Below are 21,289 nucleotides of genomic sequence, written 5' to 3' on the forward strand. Positions count from 1 at the left end.
TGTTAATGAGGTAGTCGATGATCCATGCAGCCAGGTGGCAGTCGACACCAGCTCCCTCCAGCTTCTCCCTAAGCCAGGGGTGTCCAAACTGATCCGTAAAGGGCCGTGTGGCTGCAGGTTTTCATTCCAGCCATGCAGCAGCACACCTGATTTGGCTTATTCAATCAACTGACACACCCACCCTTTAATCAAGGGTGGGTGTGGCTGCAAGTATTTGACTGTGTGAAGACAGTTCAGTTGATTGAATGAGCCAAGTCAGGTGTGCTGCTGCATGGCTGGAATGAAAACCTGCAGCCACACGGCCCTTTATGGATCAGTTTGGACACCCCTGCCCTAAGCAGTGATGGCTGGATTGTGTTGAAAGCACTGGAGGAGTCAAAGAACATGATCCTCACAGTGCTCCCAGTGCCCTCCAGGTGCAAAAGTGACCGGTGGAGCAGGTAAATGACAGCGTCATCCACACCAATGCCCGGTCGATATGCGAACTGCAGGGGGTCCATCTTGCTGTTCACCAGGTGTCGGAGGTGGGAGAGAACAATCCTCTCCATGATCTTCATTAGGTGAGACGTTAAAGCTACTGGCCAAAAGTGGTTGAGCTCCCTGGGGTGCGCAGTCTTGGAAACTGGAACCACACATGATGTTTTCCACAGAAGTGGAACTTTCTCCAGACTGAGGCTCAGGTTGAAAATGTACAGAAGAATCCCACAGAGTTGATCTGTACAGTCCTTAAGCAGTCTGGAGCTGATACCATCAGGGCCAGCAGCTTTCCTCGTCTTGATCCTCCTCAGCTCCTTCAACACCTGATCAGCTGTTATGGAGAGGCGAGGGGTGTAGCCGAGGTGTGACTCCTGTAGAGTGAGGTCGGGGGTGGAGTGTGTGGATTGGTCTGGCAGGGAGCGGAGGGGGGTGATGTGGTGTGAGGAGGGAGCTGTTGGTGTCAGAGGTATTATGGGGGGGTGAAGTGATATCACAGACAGGTCAGGACTATGGTGAGTGGGGGAGGGTGGGGTGGCACAGTCAAAACTGTTGAAAAAAAAAAGAGATTCAACTCATTTGCCCAGTCCTGGCCCCAGATACATGCCCCCTCCCACTGTCCTTTGTGTGGCCAGAGATGGTTTTCAGGCCTCTCCATACCTCTCCGGTGTTGCTCCCCTTGAGGTGCTCCTCCAGCTTCCTCCTGTAGCTGTCCTTGCATCTCGTTATCCCCCTCTTCAGCTCCCTCTGCACTCTCCTCCATGTTGCCAGATTTAAAAACTCTCTTCTCGTTATTAGGGCTTTTAGTTCAGAGGTCACCCAAAGTTTATTGTTGGGAAAACACCGTACCTTCCTGACTGGCATAGTGTTAACACAGAAATTAATGTAATCCGTGATGCAGGTTGTTAGGCTATCAATGTCATCCCCGTGAGGTTCACACAACACATCCCAGTCCGTGGTGTCAAAACAGTCCCTCAGTGCCATACTGGTCTCCTCAGACCAGCTCCTTACATACCTCTTGGTGGGTGGTTGTTTATTCACCATAGGTATGTATGTAGGGGACAAGTGAACCAGATTGTGGTCAGAACAGCCCAGCGGGGGGAGGGGTGATGAGCTATATGCATCCTTGGTGTTCACATACATTAAATCCAAATCCATTATGGCTTGCAGCTCATGAAAATCAGAAATCCAGTATCTCAAATTATTAGAATATTTCTTAAGATCGATTCAAAAATGATTTACAATACAGAAATGTCCAACTTCTGAAAAGTATGTTCATTTCTACATTCAATACTTGGTGGGGGCTCCTTTACCATGAATTACTGCATCAATGTGGCGTGGCATGGAGGCGATCACTGCTAAGGTGTTACCGAAGCCATGGTTGCTCTGACAGCAGCCTTCAGGTCATCTCTATTTTTGGGTCGGGTGTTTCTTGTCTTCTTTTTTCCCCCCTTAAGCAGTTTAGATGAGCTGGAGTTTTATTCAGGAAATTAATCAAGGATTTGTTTCTTGTTCCCAACTAGAGAGAGCCAGTCTGGCTGAGGATACTGTATACTCAGAGCTTCAGCAGAACATGAAGGTAAAACTCATGACATTTATAATGCCTAAAAGACAATCCAAACACCATGAGGTAAAAAACATGTTTAAAGGTGGGTGCTCATTGGGCAGAATTTGACCACAAGCAGTTATGAGGTGACAACAAAAATATTGTGTTCATGTTTCTCCTTGACCCTCATATCCATGTCCACAAAAACCTGCCTCTCAGAATCTATGGTGACTGGAAGAGTTCATCTGTGTTAGTTTAGTTGCTATCTAGGCAACTTTCCATCATCTCATTCTGCTTGGTCAGTCACATCATAGTTCATTATGAACTTACGAACAAGCCTCATAACTTCCTAAATTGTTGCTGTGGTCATTGCTTCAAACTGTTTAGTAGTTTGTACCACCATCGATGGCAATATCAGGAGAAATGTATTTCTAAAAATACTTATGCAAGCCCTTTCTCTCTCTGCAGTGAGCTGTGAGTCTGTGCACGCTGATGAAGTGACGGTCATCAAACAGATCAGTGGAAAACTGTTAATTGTGTCTGTCTTCTGTTTCTTCCCAAAATGCTCAGCTGTTAGCTTTAAACTGCTATTGTTATGGTCTAAGCTTGGATAATGCCAAACCTGCCAGCAATTTTGAGAACTTGCTCATATCAACCATGCTCTGATGAACCTGCAGAAGCCAAAACATCAGGCTCTTACTGGAGATGTGTGTAAATAGCAGAAGTTCAGGCCATGGATCAAGTCAGTCTGAAGAGTTTAACATGCATGAAAATCCCTCACCTTTAGGCGAAATTCGCCGTTTTGAAACCAAAATGGGTGACCTACGTGAATCGTGTAGATCCGATGAGAAAAAAAATTGGGGGGGGCGGGGGTTTTGATATTGACCCAAAGGGCAAGGAGGTCGCTTCGCACCCTGTAAAAGATTTATTCCTTTGTAAGGATAAATTGTAAGGATTTATTCTTAATTGTAAAGGATTTAGTCTGTGATCCTCTGTTCAGTATTTTTGTTTAAAATGACTGAGGCCTTCTGTCTCAGCTAGACACAGTATCTTTGTTTAAAAATTCCATTCTGTCTGCACATTGCTATCATATATCATCAGAACATTTTGTTTATTGATCAGAAATGTGTCATGTTTATGATTGATTCAAGATTTACACACACAGCGCCAAGGTCTTCAGTGATGTCACACCTTCACTCACACACACACACACACACACACACACACACACACACACACACACACACATCTGAACATTCCATCAGAACACTGATGTAATTAAGATGTGACCTGCTCAGACCAAGGTTTCCCTACAGTCTCTGAAGCATGCAATGATGTCATACACACACAGAGACATCAAAATGATGTCACTCACTCACACACCCCCATATATACACACACACACACACACACACACACACACACACACACACATCTGCAGTGATGTCGCTTCATCCACACAGGTAACAGACACATAAAATCCCCTGTATTTTCTTGCCTCGTTGGGGACTTGTGAATAAAGATTGCGAACTTATGGGGTTCCTGTCTTTTTTCGCGACTCGCCCCAGAGCGGCTCTGGGTGACACGGGGGGACTGATCTCGAGATGGTGTAATTGCTCTGGCTGAGGCTGAGGGCAAGAGGTGAAGAAACCTAACAGTTTTTTGGGGGCTCGTCTGGGATACTCCGAATCAGGTAAGAACCTTAAGGTATTTTAAGGGACTTCCGCCTGGTTGGTAGTATCCGAAAACCCAGTTATCTCCGTGTGCGAGTTGCCACGGGCCGATTTGTTTATCCCCGTGAATAGTTTCACGGGACGATTAGAGTGCGCGCGTCTGTGTGAGTTAACACAGAATAATTAATCTCGAGACTATCCTCTCGTGTCACCATGGGGGGAAATTGTGTTAAGGTACTCAGAGTAGACCCCGAGGAAACCCCACGGGATTGGATGAATCACTGTGGTTTAGCATTCTACACAAATTCTAGACAATCTGGCCGGCTGGATTGAATCCCAGCCTCAGTTTTGATTTATCCTTGTGCAGGCATTTGCAATATCTAGGAGCTGTGTAATGTATATTTTATTTTTTAATTGTTTCAGCATTTATATATGGCATTACTGGATATGCACAAAATAATGAAACAACAAATCAGTACTCTGGACATGAACAGTTAGAACTATGTTTCATACATGTCAACCTTTGGTCAATCAAACCTGTATAACCAAATTCCAAAATCCTTATTTCCCTTATAAAATCCTTATAAGATGCAAATTAAAATAATTTACCTAAAATTTGTACCAAACGATACCATTGTATCATTTACCTAAAGTGATAATTAACAATGATATATCCCAGTTACTTTTTATTCAATATTAATAACAATAAACCTTCAGAATGAATACAAAGCTCCAATGTTTGACAAAAACACAGTGTCACTCTAATGTTCTGAATTGTACTCTCTTATCATCGTGGGAATTGATTATAGCTCTAAATAAATATTGAAGTTTTTTTAAAGAATCCGTATAACTATTTGTACGCCCGTATACTACGTTTATTGAATCAAATCCGTATAAAATACGGACATTCTGTATAGGTTGACATGGGTGTGCGTTATAATCTCAACGAAAGCTTCACTGAATTTAGAACAAACTCGTATGCGTCTGTATCGAGTCGCTCGATCGAGTCATTTTTATGTTTCGTTTCGAAAAAGATCCGAATCGTTTGTGAATCTCATCACTGTTACTGAAGGAGAGAGAGAGATCCTCCTCCCTCAATACAGAATGGAATTGTCAGAGGAAAAATCTGCTTCTTAATCAATTAGTTTCAGCGTTTGGTGAGTAGGTCATCTGTATTTTATTTTATATTCACTGTGTGTCGATAGTCCGAAACTTGTAACTGGAAAGATACCAGTAAAGTCACGAGTGGTCCGTGAGGTGATCTACAAATGTAGTCAGCATTTTCAAGATAAGCTAGCATATGTTTTGTAACATTATTAGAAAGTTAAATTTATCCAATCTTGTTTTTAATGGCAAACAAATGGGCCTGTAATTTCATCATTCTTATTACCGTATTTTTGGGACTATAAGCCGCACTTAAAATCCTTAAATTTTCTCAAAATTTGACAGTGCGCCTTATAATCCAGCGCACCTTATGTATGATTACTTGTTGTGCTTACTGACTGATTTTATGTGGTACAATGCGCTCAAAAATTTGTCAATGTGTAAGTACGACTTTGGCAAGCAACAAAGCCGCTTCGCTCAATGGATATTCCGAGCATTACGGTCCTCGTAACAGGACCCCTGAGCAGTCTACAAGACTGCCTGACTGTAATGTCTATACGTACTGTGCTTCAACATTATATTACAGTACATTCGTGTGTACGTAAAAGGACCCCCAAAATGGCACCTGTTAAGAGGCATGCTTACGAAGTGTGTTTCAAGCGGGTTAGAAGAAGGAATGAGTCAATAAGTAAGTGTAATCTGCTAAATCTAAAATTTGTTTTCTTCATTTCAGTTCATTCATGTTCCTCCTAATTTTGAACAATTTTGAACTATTGATATGAAATGTTCTGATTAACTGTTTGCTGAATTTTAAACCTCCATACTTTTGCGTTTAAAAACCCACAGAGGATATGGAATGGATAGGCCTTTAATGTTTAGTTAACCATAATTTTTTCAGCAAGAAACAAAGTTAACAAACGTTTACTTGAAGAATGTTGAAAAAAAAATTTTGTCCTTCCAGTGGTGTTTATAAATTGGAGACTTGGGTTTATCTTTATTTAACCATTAAGAAAAACAGACTGACCCAGTTACAGATAAACAATATAAACAAAACAACCATCCATGCAAGCACAGCAGACAAGGACACACAGATATCTGCAATGGGCAGCCACAGATTTTTTGGCACTTTCTCACACAATAATAAATTTAACATAATTAATCTCTTTATATTACTAGGTAAATTCCATATACATAAAGTCAATGTCCAAGGCAACCAACCCCCTCATTTCCATTATTTTTAATTGAATTAAAAATGTATTGAGTCTGTCACATATCGAATCCAACAAAAAGTGCTTATCAGCTATTCAATTTTATTCAAATTACATTCAGTGAAATTGTTTGTCATTTCAATTTGCCCTGTTTTATATCTCCCTTTCTTTCTTTAAACTTATTGCTTACATCCTGTTTATGTTAAGCAGTACCCTCTCTCTCTTTATTGATGTCATCCTACAGTCTCTTCTCGAGCAAGGCGTGGTGAGACCGTGTACCAGCTCGTACAATACACCTGTCAATCCAGTACCTAAACCTGATGGCACCTGGCATTTTACACAGGATTTATGTAAGATTAATGAATTGATTGTCCCTGTTGCACCCATTGTACCTGACATTTCTTCTGTAATGTCACAGGTTCCTGCTCATTATTGCTGTTTTTCTGTTATTGATCTCTGTTCTGCCTTTGTCATGCACAGGGGGAGACAGTATACTTGGACACGTTTGCTTCAAGGTTTTATTGATTATCCTGCTGCTTTCTCAGCCGTAATTCATAACGCACTCTGTGACCTCCCCCAGGGCTCTGTGGTCCTGCAGTACGCAGACAATCTTCTGGTATCTGCTGAGTCACCAGAAATCTGCCAAGACGCCTCCTTACGCCTGCTCCAACATCTGGCGCACGAGGGCTTTAAGGTTTCCAGGACCAAGCTGCAATATTGCATGGACACTTAAGTATTTGGGGTTTGAACTTTATCAATTACTGCAGACAATGTATCCCTGACTGCTCTTTATATGACAAGATTCTCCATTTTTCAATCTCTCATCACGATCCACTGCAACACCCTTTGACCTGGACTGACGCTATGGTGGACACTTATCACTCTCTCAGAAGCGCTCTTTGTTCCGCCCCGGCCCTGGGTTTACCCGACTACTCCAAGCCCTTCCATCCCTATGCCTGTGAACACCAAGGCACAGCCTCTGCGGTGTTGGCCCAGGAGCGGGGGGGGGGGGGTGGTGCGTCCTTGTGCGGTTTTTATCTAAAACGTAAGACACTGTTGCTCAAGGCTTACCTGCGTGTCTAAGGGCCATCTCCGCATGTGCTTTGATGGTTTTAGATGCGGAAAAATTGGTTTTGTCTCACTCACTGATCTTGCACTCATCACATCAAGTTAAACAGGTGTTGCAAAATTTACAGACCCAATATATGACTGCACAGCGCCACATCCTCTTTTGATACTGTAGGTCATGCTCTCGCACGCCTCCGTAATTCTCGGGATGACACTCTGGGTGACATTGATTGTCTGTCTGAAATCATACATACTACTAGTATCAGGCCCGATCTCTCCTCCAGCCCTCTAGGGATGGGGGAAGTATTCTTTGTTGATGGTTCTTGTTCTAAACCCTCAGATGGTGTTTTCCTCTGTAGTTACTCTGTGTGTTCACTGCCTGATATTGTGCATGAGGTATACGCTCTTCCTTTCTCCTTGGCTCAAGCAGCTGAGTTGTAATTTGTCCGTATTGCTGCCTGTATTTTGTCCGTTTAAATATCTCCTGGTGATTGTGGACAAATTCTCTAAATGGGTAGAAGCTTTTCCCTGTTCTCGAGAGAACACGACGGTAGTTACTTGTATTCTGGCAAAATAAATAATACCTAGTTATAATAATAATAATAATAATAATAATACATTTTATTTATAAGCGCCTTTCAAGGTACCCAAGGACATTGAACAGTAAAAAACAAACAAACAATAAAAGCAGAATAAAATAATAAAATAATAAGAAATCAATAATAATAATAATAATTAGTTATAGTTATGGAGTTCCAGACGCCATAGACTCAGACAAAGGTACCCCTTTTACCTCAAAAGTCACACAAGACCTTTGTAAGTATCTCTCACTAAACTGGTGTTTTCACATTCCGTACCACCCTCAATCCTCTGCTATCGTAGAACATACTAATCGAACATTGAAAGACAAACTAAGGCCATGCAGGCCACAGGTTCAAAAAATTGGGTAGACTTATTGCCAGCCACTCTGGCTGAAATTCGTATGACACCAAGACCTAGGCTAGGGGGATACTACCCCTATGAAATAATTTTTGGAAGACCTTTCCCTCTCCCCTGGAAGAAGGGAACTCCGTCTCTGGGTACCTCTGATTTGAGAACACATATGGATGAGTATTCTGCAGCCCTTATAGATAAGTTGCATAAAATTTGTGCCAAGGTCAATAGTACAATATTGTCTTCACCAGCAGCACCCACACACTCCTTCTACGTGGGAGACAAGGTGCTGGTGTGACTTTTTAAACGATTTGGACAATTGGGAGAACCTGGATATAGTGGGCCTGCAGAAATAGTCGCCATTACTTGTACTGCTGTTTTAACTGATCTTTTTCCACAGTGGATCCATGCCACGCGATTGAAGAAGGCTCCATAACAAAGCTGTGTTACAATGACAAGTTTGCTATTAATGTTTTCTCCGTGTCCCTATCCAGTCTCTGTTCTCTTTCTATCTCTGAGCTCTACATAGATTTGATGTGACATTTGTGCAGCCCTGGCCGACTGAGAATCCTCAGATTACTCCCTGCAAGACGTTGTGAACAAAGAGGGGATCTCACGCCCTGTCTGGGACCAATCACCCTCACTACAACCGTGAAAGTCCTCATCACAAGTTTCGTGACCACTCTACTGCTGCTCGAAGCAGGGTTACCCGCTCAAGCTGGACCTCGAGACAACATCTTTTGGCAATTTGCTAACTGGACTGCACGAGCGCACACGAATGGAAGTTATGTCTGTCATCTGATGCCGCCTTCTACTATTATTACACGTCCACCTTTGCCTCTGTTCTGAAGCTCTATTCTTACAGGACTCTGTTCTCACTACTCTGCAGGTCGATATGCCCTCTAATTTCATTTTCCCTCACCGTTTTAGAACAAATTACTCTGAAGGAAATAGCGTGTATTTGGGACAAATTAAGAGGTTTTGAGTTTCTCTAAGCTCCGGTGAGGTGGGACGAGGGCTGATAGGGCATGCCTGCCCTCTGAGCACCAATACACGTCAAGAAGAGCAAGGATTAACTCATACATCTAATCCTAATTCTTGATGTAATCACATGTATGATCAGAATACCGGGGTGTGATACTAGTTGTAATCTCTAGTATCAAAGAGGGGAATTGTAAAAGATTTATTCCTTTGTAAGGATAAATTGTAAGGATTTATTCTTAATTGTAAAGGATTTAGTCTGTGACCCTCTTCAGTATTTTTGTTTAAAATGACAGACCTTCTGTCTCAGCTAGACCCAGTATCTTTGTTTAAAAATTCCATTCTGTCTGCACATTGCTATCATATCATATCAGAACATTTTGTTTATTGATCAGAAATGTGTCATTATGTTTGTTTCAAGATTTACACACACAGCGCCAAGGTCTTCAGTGATGTCACACCTTCACTCACACACACACACATCTGAACATTCCATCAGAACAGTGATGTAATTAAGATGTGACCTGCTCAGACCAAGGTTTCCTACAGTCTCTGAAGCATGCAATGATGTCATACACACACGCATAGACACAGATATCAAAATGATGTCACTCACTCACACCCTCCCCCCATATACACACACACACATCTGCAGTGATGTCACTTCATCCACACAGATAACAGACACATAAAATCCCCTGTATTTTCTTGCCTTGTTGGGGACTTGTGAATAAAGATTGCGAACTTATGGGGTTCCTGTCTTTTTTCGCGACTCACCCCAGAGCGGCTCTGGGCGACACGGGGGGACTGATCTCGAGATGGTGTAATCGCTCCAGCTGAGGGCAAGAGGTGAAGAAACCCAACACACCCATAGACAGTTCGTGCCAGTTTGCGCCTCCTCCTCCTGCTTTGATATTGACGCCATAGCGACGAGTACATCTCGCTGCAAAGGGCAAGCAGCATCATTTCGCACCTCTTCTCCTGCTGGCCAGAGCATGCACGCATCAGTCAGAGTGCAGACCAGACCACCAGAAGCTGGATTGAGTAATTGGACTGAATTTCCTACTTTTTTCAAACTTTCCTGATTGTTATCAAAACAAACAAAACGTCCGGCTTGATTACGTCAGCATTCGAAAGAGGGTGCGCGCCTTTTGACAATCCCTGTGTCTGAAAATGCTTGCTACTCACTATATAGGGCACTGTATAGTGGAGACGCCATTTTGTAGTGCTGTCCGTGCTGAAAGAAGTCAAATTAAAAGTCTCAAATTTGATTTAATAAAAGACAGCAGCAAAGAAGAAAGTATTCAGCCTTGATTTAACCCATTGACGCCTGAAACGCCTGCAAAAAAATGTCTGCAAATGCCTAAGCCAGTTTTTAGAAAAGGTCCCCATCTGCCTGAGGGTTTTCTGAAATAAAAATAATTAATTGAAAATGCCTATGAAAAATTCAATATCTCAGCCTCTGAAGCACATAAAGACATGAAATAAGTTGCATTTAAAAGATAAAATTCTCTGTTTTTATTGGATCATGCTCATTCAGCATTAACACTAACACATTTTTATAAAAAAACAAATCTCAGTCAGATGAGTAAAAATAAGTGTTATATGATTCATTCATATAAAGAACGACATATCAACACAGATCAATTGATCTAAAAACATGTCAACACATAGATTAATTCAGCTAACATGGAACAAGGCACTTTGTCATGGGAGAAAGGTGGGAAAGGAGTGAGGAGAGGTGGTGAAAGTCCTGAGGAGGAACTGGAGGAAATGACCGGGGGAAACGACCGGAGGAACAAATTTCCAAAGACTGACACTGACCTCACACACACCCATCTTACACACACACACACACACACACACACACTACTGTTGTAGAACATGGTGCATGAAGCACTCGCGGTGCAGGGGAATATTGCACTGCCTGCATCCCATCAGTGTAGACCCCGGGCGCACATTGGTGCCAGTGTGCTTTTTGGCACAGTCCCTGCAGGTCTTTCTCTTGTTGTTGATCTGGGCCAGATCATGCCCAGCTGAAGCTCCAGATAGGCTGGTGGGGAGCATCTGGTGGGGAGCACTTCTCTTGGTTACTGGGATGCACAGCTCCATTGTTAAGTCCTCCAACCAGGCTTTGTAGCCACTCTTCCTGTACTTCCATTCATCTCCACCAGCAGATCTGGCAGCCACAAATGCATTGTAGCACGCCACAGACAAAAAAAAAAAAAAAAAAACAGCCTCCTCCACCACTTCAAAGACCTGTGATCGATTTGGTAGTACCCCACCATCTGGTCGAGCAGGTCTATACCCTTCATATGTTGCTGGTAGTCAGCAAGGCAGGCTGGCACCTCGACCTCCACCTGACGCTGATCCTCGACCTTCCTTTTCACTGACCCCAAAGCCATGGGGTCATGGTGGTTGGACAGGACCATCACTGCCTTGGTGTCCTGCCACACGCACAAGGTCAGCTCATCCTGTTGAGCCACCTGATTCTGATGCCTGGCCATGCCAGCCTGCTTGCTGAGCTCCTTGGTCTTCGGTAGGCCCCTTCCGTTTGCACGCACAGTCCCACAAGCCTGAATTCCCCTTGCCTTCAGGTAAACCAGCAAGGGCACGCTTGTGTAAAAGTTATCCATGTAAACAGACAGGTGTGATCTATAGTATGGGCTGGCCAGGTCGGTGACGATGCGGTGCGCCAGGTTGATCTCCGCCTTGCCCTCTGTGGCCCCAGTATACACATGAAAGCTGGTGACGTAGCCAGTTGTACTTTCAGCCATCACCCATACCTTCACTCCCCATTTTACTGGCTTCATGGGGAGGTACTGCCAGAACGCCAGCCGCCCTTTGTACTTGACCATGGACTCGTCCACGGTCACGATACCATTAACTTCATAAAGGGCCTGTTATTGGTTCAGGAGGAGGTCCAAGAAGCACCGCAGTTTCCATAGCCTGTCCGATTTGTCCACTGCAGGGTCAGTGTTGTCTTGGAGATGTAGATATCTAAAAAACATGATTCAAGATTCAAAAAGTTTTTGCTGGCTGGATTTCTTTATGATGTTTGGTGTCCATGTAAACTTATGACGTGCACGTGTTGGCCATTATTGTTTTTATTTTTGTGTATTGTGCTATGCATATGAATTTATTTATCTATTCCATATGTATTGTTATTTAAGTTATTTATTTATAATTGTATTACTATTTATCAGTGTTGGACATTTGGGACATTTAGGTATTTGGGACATGTAGTTTTGCTTTACGATTCAGGATAAAGTAAAGTTACTGCCCAATACTGCTATTTATTATACTACTATTACTATTGCTATATACTGTTACTATACTATAACTAAAGCATAATCACTATTATTATTACTATTATTAGTAGTAGTAGTAGTAGTAGTAGGCCTAGTAGAAGGCTCTAACACTACTTCGGGTACATTACTGGCCATGATGGAGACGTCATTGCAAAATAATAATAATAAATAAATAAATAAAAACCTGCATCATATGTCTTGCATTATGCAATTATACTGTATACTGCAGTAACACTAGTTAAAAAAATTCTAGTTTTCATAGTTTTCATACTGCAGTAATTCGCCGAGGTTTTTTTTTTCATAAGGGTAACGCCACGCAATAAGACACAGAAGTCGTCAGAAGAGAGCGCAAGAATAAATAATTACCTCCAGATCATGTCGAAGCGATCTCGTGCCATCACTCGGGGGACATTTGTCTGATACAGCCACTTGCTCTGTCTCCAGTAATCCCGGCGAGTTGGTAGTTTTATTATCCCAAAAGTTATGCAGAGACCGATGAACGATTTCATCTCCTGTTTTGAGACGGGGCTCCACTTTAAGTTTGATGGTGTGTGGCCACGCATCTGATCAGCATATACATTTGTCTGTGTCACCAACATATCCCAAACTTCCTCAGTGAAAATATTCGAAAATACATCTAAAGGGCTTGCATCTTCAGATATCGGCACCTTCAGCCCAGGTGTCCGAGTGAACTTTTGTTGACGTGGGGGGCAAAATCCATCTGACTGCCAGTCCACTTGGAAGCCTTGGAATTCCTCCTCCTCCTCATCCTCTCGAAACAAATCCCACTCCTGCTCTCTATCTAAGGGGTCTTCTGGCACATCTCCCTCTATCTCTTCCTCAATTAAAATCTGTTCACCCCCCTCCAACTCCACATCACTTCCATCGCTGTCACAGCATGTCTCCGCAGTAACCGCAGCCATTTTCGCCGGTGTCAAATAGCTAAACAAACGCACGTGTGCAGAACAGCGAGTATGGCTGATTGATTGACGTTATTGTCGACAAATCACACAAATTTTTGGTCACATGGTCTTAAATCGAAAACACCCACCACGTGTATTTGAACCAATGATTGTGCATTACATGCCGCATGCATCTTGAAAATAATGACAAATCAACAATGCTGCGTTATGCAGCAACCGACATTTGGGGCAATGTTGCGTTATGCAACAACTGGCGCTAGGGGCAATGTTGCGCGATGCAGCATCCGGTGTTAATGGGTTAAAATGAACTGAAAGCTTTTTACTTCCATATCTTGGCAGGCTGAGTGGTATGCTGGGGCACCTCTTGCCAGCAGACCAGGATATCCAGAGGGAACTTGTGCGGTTCAGTGTTGACCTGACTATCCCCAGCTTCAAGGAGGGAGAAAGCATCGTGGAGTGGTGGGGTCATGTCTTCGACAAACCAGACAAGTACCCCTCCCTGGGTGCACTGGTTAAGTGTTGCCTCTCCATCTTTCATGGACCTAGAGTCGAGTCCTCATTTAGTCTGATGAATGATGTAAGTGATCAAAGGAGTGGCAACATGAATGTGGAAACATTTAATGCAATACAGACGGTCAAGTACACGCTGATGTCCAGGGGGAAGACAGCTATGCAGCTCTTTAGAAGGGAGGACATGAAGTTTGGGGAAGTGGACAGAACATTGTGCAAGAACATTAACTCTGCAGCAGCCACATACAAACACCAGCAGAGGGTGAAGAAGGAGGAAAAGCAGCAGCAGCAGCAGAGCAAGTATGGCTCTCAAGCAACTTGCAGTGCTCAGCAGGCCAAGAAACAGAATGCTGAAGGACAGAAGTGAGCAAGGCTGAAACATGTGGCAACTCAGCGAAAGCGGGCCATGGAGACACTGGTGGTCCAGGCAAATAAAAGGAAAAAATGATCACTATTCCTTGTGTGTTCTCCACTTTCTTCATTCTATTATTCGCTTTTTTCCCAGGGCATAATTTCATTATAACTACATGTATTTGAATTTGTATTTGTACTGTATGTCCTTGTGCAAATGTCAATATAGCATACTTAGTAAGGAGGCTATAATATTTATTCTGGGGGAGGACCCCCCCAAACAAAACAACACCAGAGGCCATGTCACCACTCACACACCCTTCTCACCTTTTTCACCCCTGACCTGTTTTCATGCCTGGTTTAATGCCCTAGCATCCCATCAATGGGCTTCCTTGCTCTTATTAGGGTGAAATCCCAGGAGAGTGTGACTTGCCTAAGAAGCTTTCCTGACCAAAGAGGTTCTTTATTCAAATCAAATCAAATCAAATCAAATCAAATCAAATCAAATCAAGTTTATTTGTACAGCGCTTTTAACAATAAACATTGTCGCAAAGCAGCTTTACAGAATTTGAACGACTTAAAACATGAGCTAATTTTATCCCTAATCTATCCCCAATGAGCAAGCCTGTGGCGACGGTGGCAAGGAAAAACTCCCTCAGACGACATGAGGAAGAAACCTCGAGAGGAACCAGACTCAAAAGGGAACCCATCCTCATTTGGGCAACAACAGACAGCCTGACTATAATATTAACAGTTTTAACAGGTATAACCCTCAACTGTCCTCATGGGGCCATCCTTCACAGGAGTGGGGCGATAAAACTCCGACCAGACACAGGGCACCAGGATGGATCAAGCAAGTATGAGGGGCAGAAGAGGCCAGCATCTCAATCCCAGGATCAACATGTAACTCAGAGGGACAGATGGGGGGGGAAGAGAGAGAGAGAAAGAAAACACGTTGTTAGGTATGCCCTAAAAATGACAAGTATTAAATCTGTGTGGTAGGCTCGCAGAGACAAGAGTCTTTACATCAGGCATAACACACAACAATGGCATGTTAATATGGTAAAAAGTATATCATGACCTGCTCTGGCTGGATGCTTGATTGGGTGATGGGAGCACACTCCTCAGCAATGATGAGATGCAGATGGGACCCTTAGGCCTGGCCAAGACAATTCAGTTACATTTCACCGGGTCTGGGACATGCGACAGAATGTCTGATGGCCGATTCCCTGCAGGCTACGATAGCCAGTCGAGGTCCCCACCGTCTCCAACAAAAGATTTCCTGTTGACTCCATGTAACTCAGAGGGACAGATTTGGGGTGGGGGGGAGAGAAAGAAAACACAGGTGGTTAGGTATGCCCAATGTCACCTGAATAAGTAGGAACAGTATACATATTGCACTGAGTACAAGCAGGGACTCCGGCAACTAACTATGACAGCATAACTAAAAGGAGAGAGCCAGAAGGTAACACAGGCATGAGGGAGCCCCGGGACATAAAGCAGCCAGCCACTACACCGTCAACAAACTCGAGTGAGCAAGCGAGTGGGGACTGACAGCATCCATACATCCCAGTTTACCAAAACACTCTATGTCTGAGGACCCTCCAGATCTACTCCTTTACCTCATAAACACCATTAACAAAAGGCTTGACTAAACAGATATGTTTTCAGCCTAGACTTAAATGCTGAGACTGTGTCTGATTCCCGAACATTACTTGGAAGGCTGTTCCATAACAGTGGGGCTTTGTAAGAAAAGGCTCTGCCCCCTGATGTAGCCTTCACTATACGAGGTACCAGCAGATAGCCTGCACCTTTTGATCTAAGTAGGCGTGGAGGGTCATAGAGGAGCAGAAGTTCACTCAGGTACTGTGGTGCAAGACCATTTAGTGCTTTAAAGGTCAATAGTAGTATTTTATAATCAATACGAAATTTGATTGGGAGCCAATGCAGTGTGGATAAGACAGGTGTGATGTGGTCATATTTTCTAGTTCTAGTAAGGACTCTTGCTGCGGCATTTTGAACTAACTGGAGCTTGTTTATGCACTCATTGGAACATCCAGACAGTAAGGCATTACAATAATCCAACCTGGAGGTAATGAAAGCATGGACTAGTTTTTCTGCATCATGCAATGACATTAAATTTCTTATCTTTGCAATATTTCTGAGATGAAAGAAAGCTATCCGGGTGATGTTATCAATGTGAGTTTCGAATGAAAGACTTGGGTCAATAATCACTCCGAGGTCTTTTACTGCTGCACGTGAAGAAACAGAAAGGCCATCCAGAGTTACTGTGTAATCAGAAAACTTACTTCTAGCTGTATGTGGTCCTAGCACAAGTACTTCAGTCTTGTCAGAGTTAAGCAGAAGGAAATTTATAAGCATCCAGTGTCTAATGTCCTTAACACATTCCTCAATTTTATTAAGCTGGTGTCTCTCATCAGGTTTTGCAGAGACATACAACTGTGTGTCATCAGCATAACAGTGGAAACTAATACAATGTTTACGAATAATATCACCCAGAGGTAACATATATAGAGAAAAAAGCAGTGGACCCAAGACAGAACCTTGTGGAACACCAAACTTTACCTCGGTATGTCTAGAAATATCACCATTTATATCAACATACTGATAACGATCAGTTAGATAAGACCTGAGCCAGGAGAGGGCCATTCCCTTAACTCCCACAACATTTTCTAGTCTATCCAGAAGAATGGAATGATCAATGGTATCAAATGCTGCACTAAGGTCAAGCAACACAAGTAGTGAGACACAGCCCTGATCAGACGCCAACAGTAGGTCATTTACTACTTTAACCAGTGCTGTCTCTGTGCTATGATGAGGTCTAAATCCTGACTGATACATTTCATGGATGTTATTCCTATGTAAATATGAGCATAACTGCTGTGCCACAGCTTTTTCAAGGATCTTGGAGATAAAGGGGAGATTTGATATTGGCCGATAATTGGACAGCTGACAGGGATCAAGGTCAGGTTTTTTAATCAGGGGTTTGATAACTGCTAGTTTAAAGGATTTGGGTACATAGCCAATCATAAGAGAATAATTTATTATTTTTAGAAGCGGTTCAATTACTCCAGGCATTATCTGTTTGAATAGATGTGTCGGTAAGGGATCTAGTACGCAAGTTGAGGCTTTTGATGTAGAGATTAATGAAAGTAATTCAGTTTCTTTTAGGGGAGTAAAACATTCTAACTGATGATCTGATACAGTTATATTGTTAACTACAAGGTCACTTTCATTGTCTAACCTTAAATTAGTAGTTTGAATTTTTTTTCGGATATTCTCAATTTTGTCATTAAAAAAAAAAATTCATGAAGTCGTTGCTACTACATACTGCATGTGTGCATGTGTTGATAGTGGACTTATTCCTGGTTAATTTTGCTACAGTATTAAATAGGAATCTAGGATTATTTTTGTTATCTTCTATTAGGGAGGAGAAATATGTTGATCTCGCAGCACTAAGAGCTTTTCTATATTCAGTTGCGATTTGTTTTCTGAGGCCCAACCCCAGGAAACCACAGAAGGTGGCTGAACAGATATTATTTGAGCAATTCATTACCCATCTCTTATGCCAAGTTTGTCATTGTATGGGTGCTTGTACAGTATCTGGACTTCCAGTTGGGCCATGAAAAGGGGCAGCCTGCCTCCAGCTGGGGACCATTTTGCCCAACATGGTGTAATGGGATGACTGTTCAGTACAGCAGCACTAAAAAGTAATGTTTGACTGGATTTAACTGCACAGCTATGCAAAATGAAAGGCTAAAAAAATATGTCAAAGCTTCAATGAACAGAACCTTTTCTTGAACTAATGTCACCTTGTTGTATAAAGACTCTTGTAACTTCTAGACTTAATTATTGCATAAAGTATAAATAACTGGCTGTGGTGTTGTCTCTTTTAGAAAGCCTCAGCTAGTCCTTATGAGAAAAGAACAAAGTGAGCATATTATTCCATTCTTACTCAATCTAGTTTGGCAAGATTTTAAATTCTACAATGACTACAAAGTTGTTTCACTTTGGTATACCTTCTTTGAAAAGCAGTATACTCCATCCAGCAGGTTAATCTCAAGGGCCGCTTAGTTGGTGGAAATGTTTGTGTTGCATCGCTCCCAAACTCTGGAATAGTGTTTCAACAGGGTTCTCCATGGATTGAAAATATAGGGGGGTGGGGGTCAATCGGATGACCTTGAAACAGATTTGCATAAATTTACATATGTCATTTGCATAAAATTTGCATAAAATACTCTCAAATAGTAATCATTTAGAATAGAGGAATCAATTGGACTGGTATAAAACACATCATACATCAAACATTACACACTTACACTTGAATTCATTGTATTAATTAATTTGCACACTTCAGTGCAAATTAATTAATACAATGAATTCCATAAAGCTAATGCAAGAATGAAAACTGAGGTCAACAGATTTCAAATGTAGGCCTGTTTATTAACATTGAGTGCCTGAGGAACAAGTTATAATAACTTAAAATAAAGAGAGGGCCATCTTTCTTAAGTAAACTTTTGCTTCTTTTACTTTTCCCATCTACAACATATCAGACATAAAAAAAAAGGTTGATCAATGGCTCAGCAGCATCAAAATATTGCACTTTTGTAAAAGAATGTACATAAGCATTATAAAATATAACTAGAGCCAACAATTCCCCTGTGGGAAATTGTGAGAGTGATGCAGTGCGCACAGCAGCCGCTATTGCAGGAGCTGAGCTGTACTGTGTGAATGTGTGACTTGCCCTGATGCTACAAGCCTGTGTCTCTCAGAGAGGGCAGCCCCTCCCTCCTGTGTGTGTGTGTGTGTGTGAGAGAGAGAGAGAGAGAGAGAGAGAGAGAGAGAGAGAGCAAGCATCCCCTCCCCCACCCGTGCGCTGAGTGCAGAAACAGAGTAGCACACAGAAAGCGCACTTTTTCCTCAGAGTGCTCCCTCCAAACAACGGGGATTTACACGAAAACGGAAGGAGATATTCACAAAATTCTTTCACATTGAGCGCCATAAGGCTTTCTTGAACACAGTGATGTAATTTTTTTTGTCTGTACTGTAAAAAATGGACAATTTATTGATGAAACAAAACATGGGTCAGTTTAGGAGCACTGAGAAAAACCGCAGCTTTGACGATCCCAAAATTGTGTTGTCTGAAATCGCGATTTTCGGTCGAAAACGATAGATCGTTCAGCCCTAGTGTCGATTCACACGTTATTATAAAGGTGTGTTATCTCCCGGCGCAAGAACAATGTGTCAAAAACGCCGAAGTGTGAAATGCTTTTCTTAGACTATAATCGTCAGACTGACTAAACTAATTGCTGGTAAATGAGTTTCACACTCGGGTGTTGTCGCATTGCCGGTACTCCAACAGAGAAAGGCTATCTGTCACAAAGAAAACAAAGGGACATCTCTTCCTTTTGTAAAGGGGTGGCAGAAATTAAACGGGGGCGGGAATCACAGAAAGGGGGGGGCGGCCTGCCCCTCTAAAACCCCTCGTGGAGAACCCCGTTTCAATCTTTGCAATCTCTACGTGTGTATTTAAATCAAGATTGTTGATGAAGATACTTGTTTATCTCTGACTATTCATTGGCCATGTTTATCTTGTTAAATATACTTCATAATTACATTCCAATAATTTTGCAGATGCTCTTATCCATAGTGACTTACAACATACCCAGAGCAGCCTGAGGAGCAGTTGGGGGTTTGGTGTCTTGCTCAAGGGCATGTCAGCCATTCCTGTTGGTCCAAATAGGCCTGTAACGATAACAGATTTTGCTGGACGATTAATTGACCAAGAAATTATTGCGATAACCGATAATATTGACATTTTAAGACCATTTTCAACTAATATAATGATAATGGAATAATAATGCAAATACACCCTTTCAAAGATCAATAAACTTTACTTTCTAAAGAACATTTAACACAGGAACTGCAAGACAACCAAAAATAGGCCTAAATAAAATGGACTTGTTAACATAAGAATAGCCTAATGTAGTCTGGCTTACGGCAAGGACTTAACAAAAAACTGCACTTGAATAAAAATCAAACACAACCAAAACAATAAATAAAATGGATTATTAAGTCTCTGTAACAAAATTGCCCTTAAAAGATATTAAACATTAGGCTCAGACAGGGAAAACAAACTGCCAGTTAGGACCTTTGTAAACAAAAAGTGCAAACTAACAACAAAAACAAGCGTGTGTCTGATCTGCGGTGCCAGCGTGCCCGTCAGTAAAAGATGTAATGTGGAGCACCATTTCACCAAAGTCCACGGCAACATCACTATTTAGAATTAAATTCCTACAACTCATCATTTCTATTCATTCTTTTTTTACCTGTTTTCTTTCTCTTTCAGCTTGTGGCTTTTCTTGTGAAAGATTTCTTGGCCTTTCACCGCTTTTTTCCTTTTCTTCCTCTGTCAAAACTCTCTCTCTTCCCAGGTTTCACTTCATCTTTCTCTCCTTGGTTCACTTGTTCTGGCATCTTTTTAAAGTGTGTATTAAAGTGTATTATATACTTCTAGCATACATTTGTACACTATATGTAGTACTGATTAAACAAAACTAATAGCATAGCTACTGTGACAGTAGCATTAAGCTTTACCTCACTCAAATATTACAAAAAATTGGAAGTATACATGCCAGATTACATGTTCCATATGGTATGGCTCTGCTGATATTTGCAGTGCTCACTGGTGAAGGTACCTTTAGTATTAACAACTAGGGATGCACACCGGTGTCAGCCAAACATTCATATCGGTCAAATTATTATTTTAAATACCAGTATTGATCAAGCATTTCACAATTGATGCATCCCTAATAACACATTTTCCACAGTAAGGCTATCTTTTGTGTACCGCACATAGCACATCGCATGGACTCACCTAAAACTTCTGTTTGTTTGGATGTTTTTGCTCTGACTTGCACGTGGAAAGACTACTGGAGTCTAAATGAAATGGAGAGCAATAAACTACAGAAACGGGAGTAATCGTGTGGACATTGGATCATTCAGTGCACGTAAGACAATTGTTTCCCTTGCTTAGCCCACCGCAGCTTCTGAACATTTGGTTAGTTGGATCTGGTAGCCGCAATAAACATAGCAATTTAATATCTCCCTCACATTTTGTACTATGAACTGTAACTATATCAGTAGCATTAATATTACTGCTTCAAACCACCTCAGAAATCAGTAA

General features: G+C 42.1%; 1 protein-coding gene across 1 annotated transcript in view; it reads left to right on the forward strand.

Annotated features, from left to right (window-relative positions):
• Nucleotides 1-3,554, forward strand: part of LOC132882153 (Fc receptor-like protein 5) — a 202,018-nt gene extending 198,464 nt beyond the window's left edge. Inside the window, exons 17-18 of the mRNA XM_060915425.1 lie at nt 1,998-2,053; nt 2,489-3,554. Of these exons, the coding sequence (XP_060771408.1) occupies nt 1,998-2,053; nt 2,489-2,491 (59 nt within the window). The 3' untranslated portion in view covers nt 2,492-3,554. The remainder of the gene's footprint in view (nt 1-1,997; nt 2,054-2,488) is intronic.
• Nucleotides 3,555-21,289: the final 17,735 nt, after the last annotated feature.

The sequence above is a fragment of the Neoarius graeffei genome, chromosome 1 (genome assembly GCF_027579695.1).
Source record: "Neoarius graeffei isolate fNeoGra1 chromosome 1, fNeoGra1.pri, whole genome shotgun sequence".
NCBI lineage: Eukaryota > Metazoa > Chordata > Actinopteri > Siluriformes > Ariidae > Neoarius > Neoarius graeffei.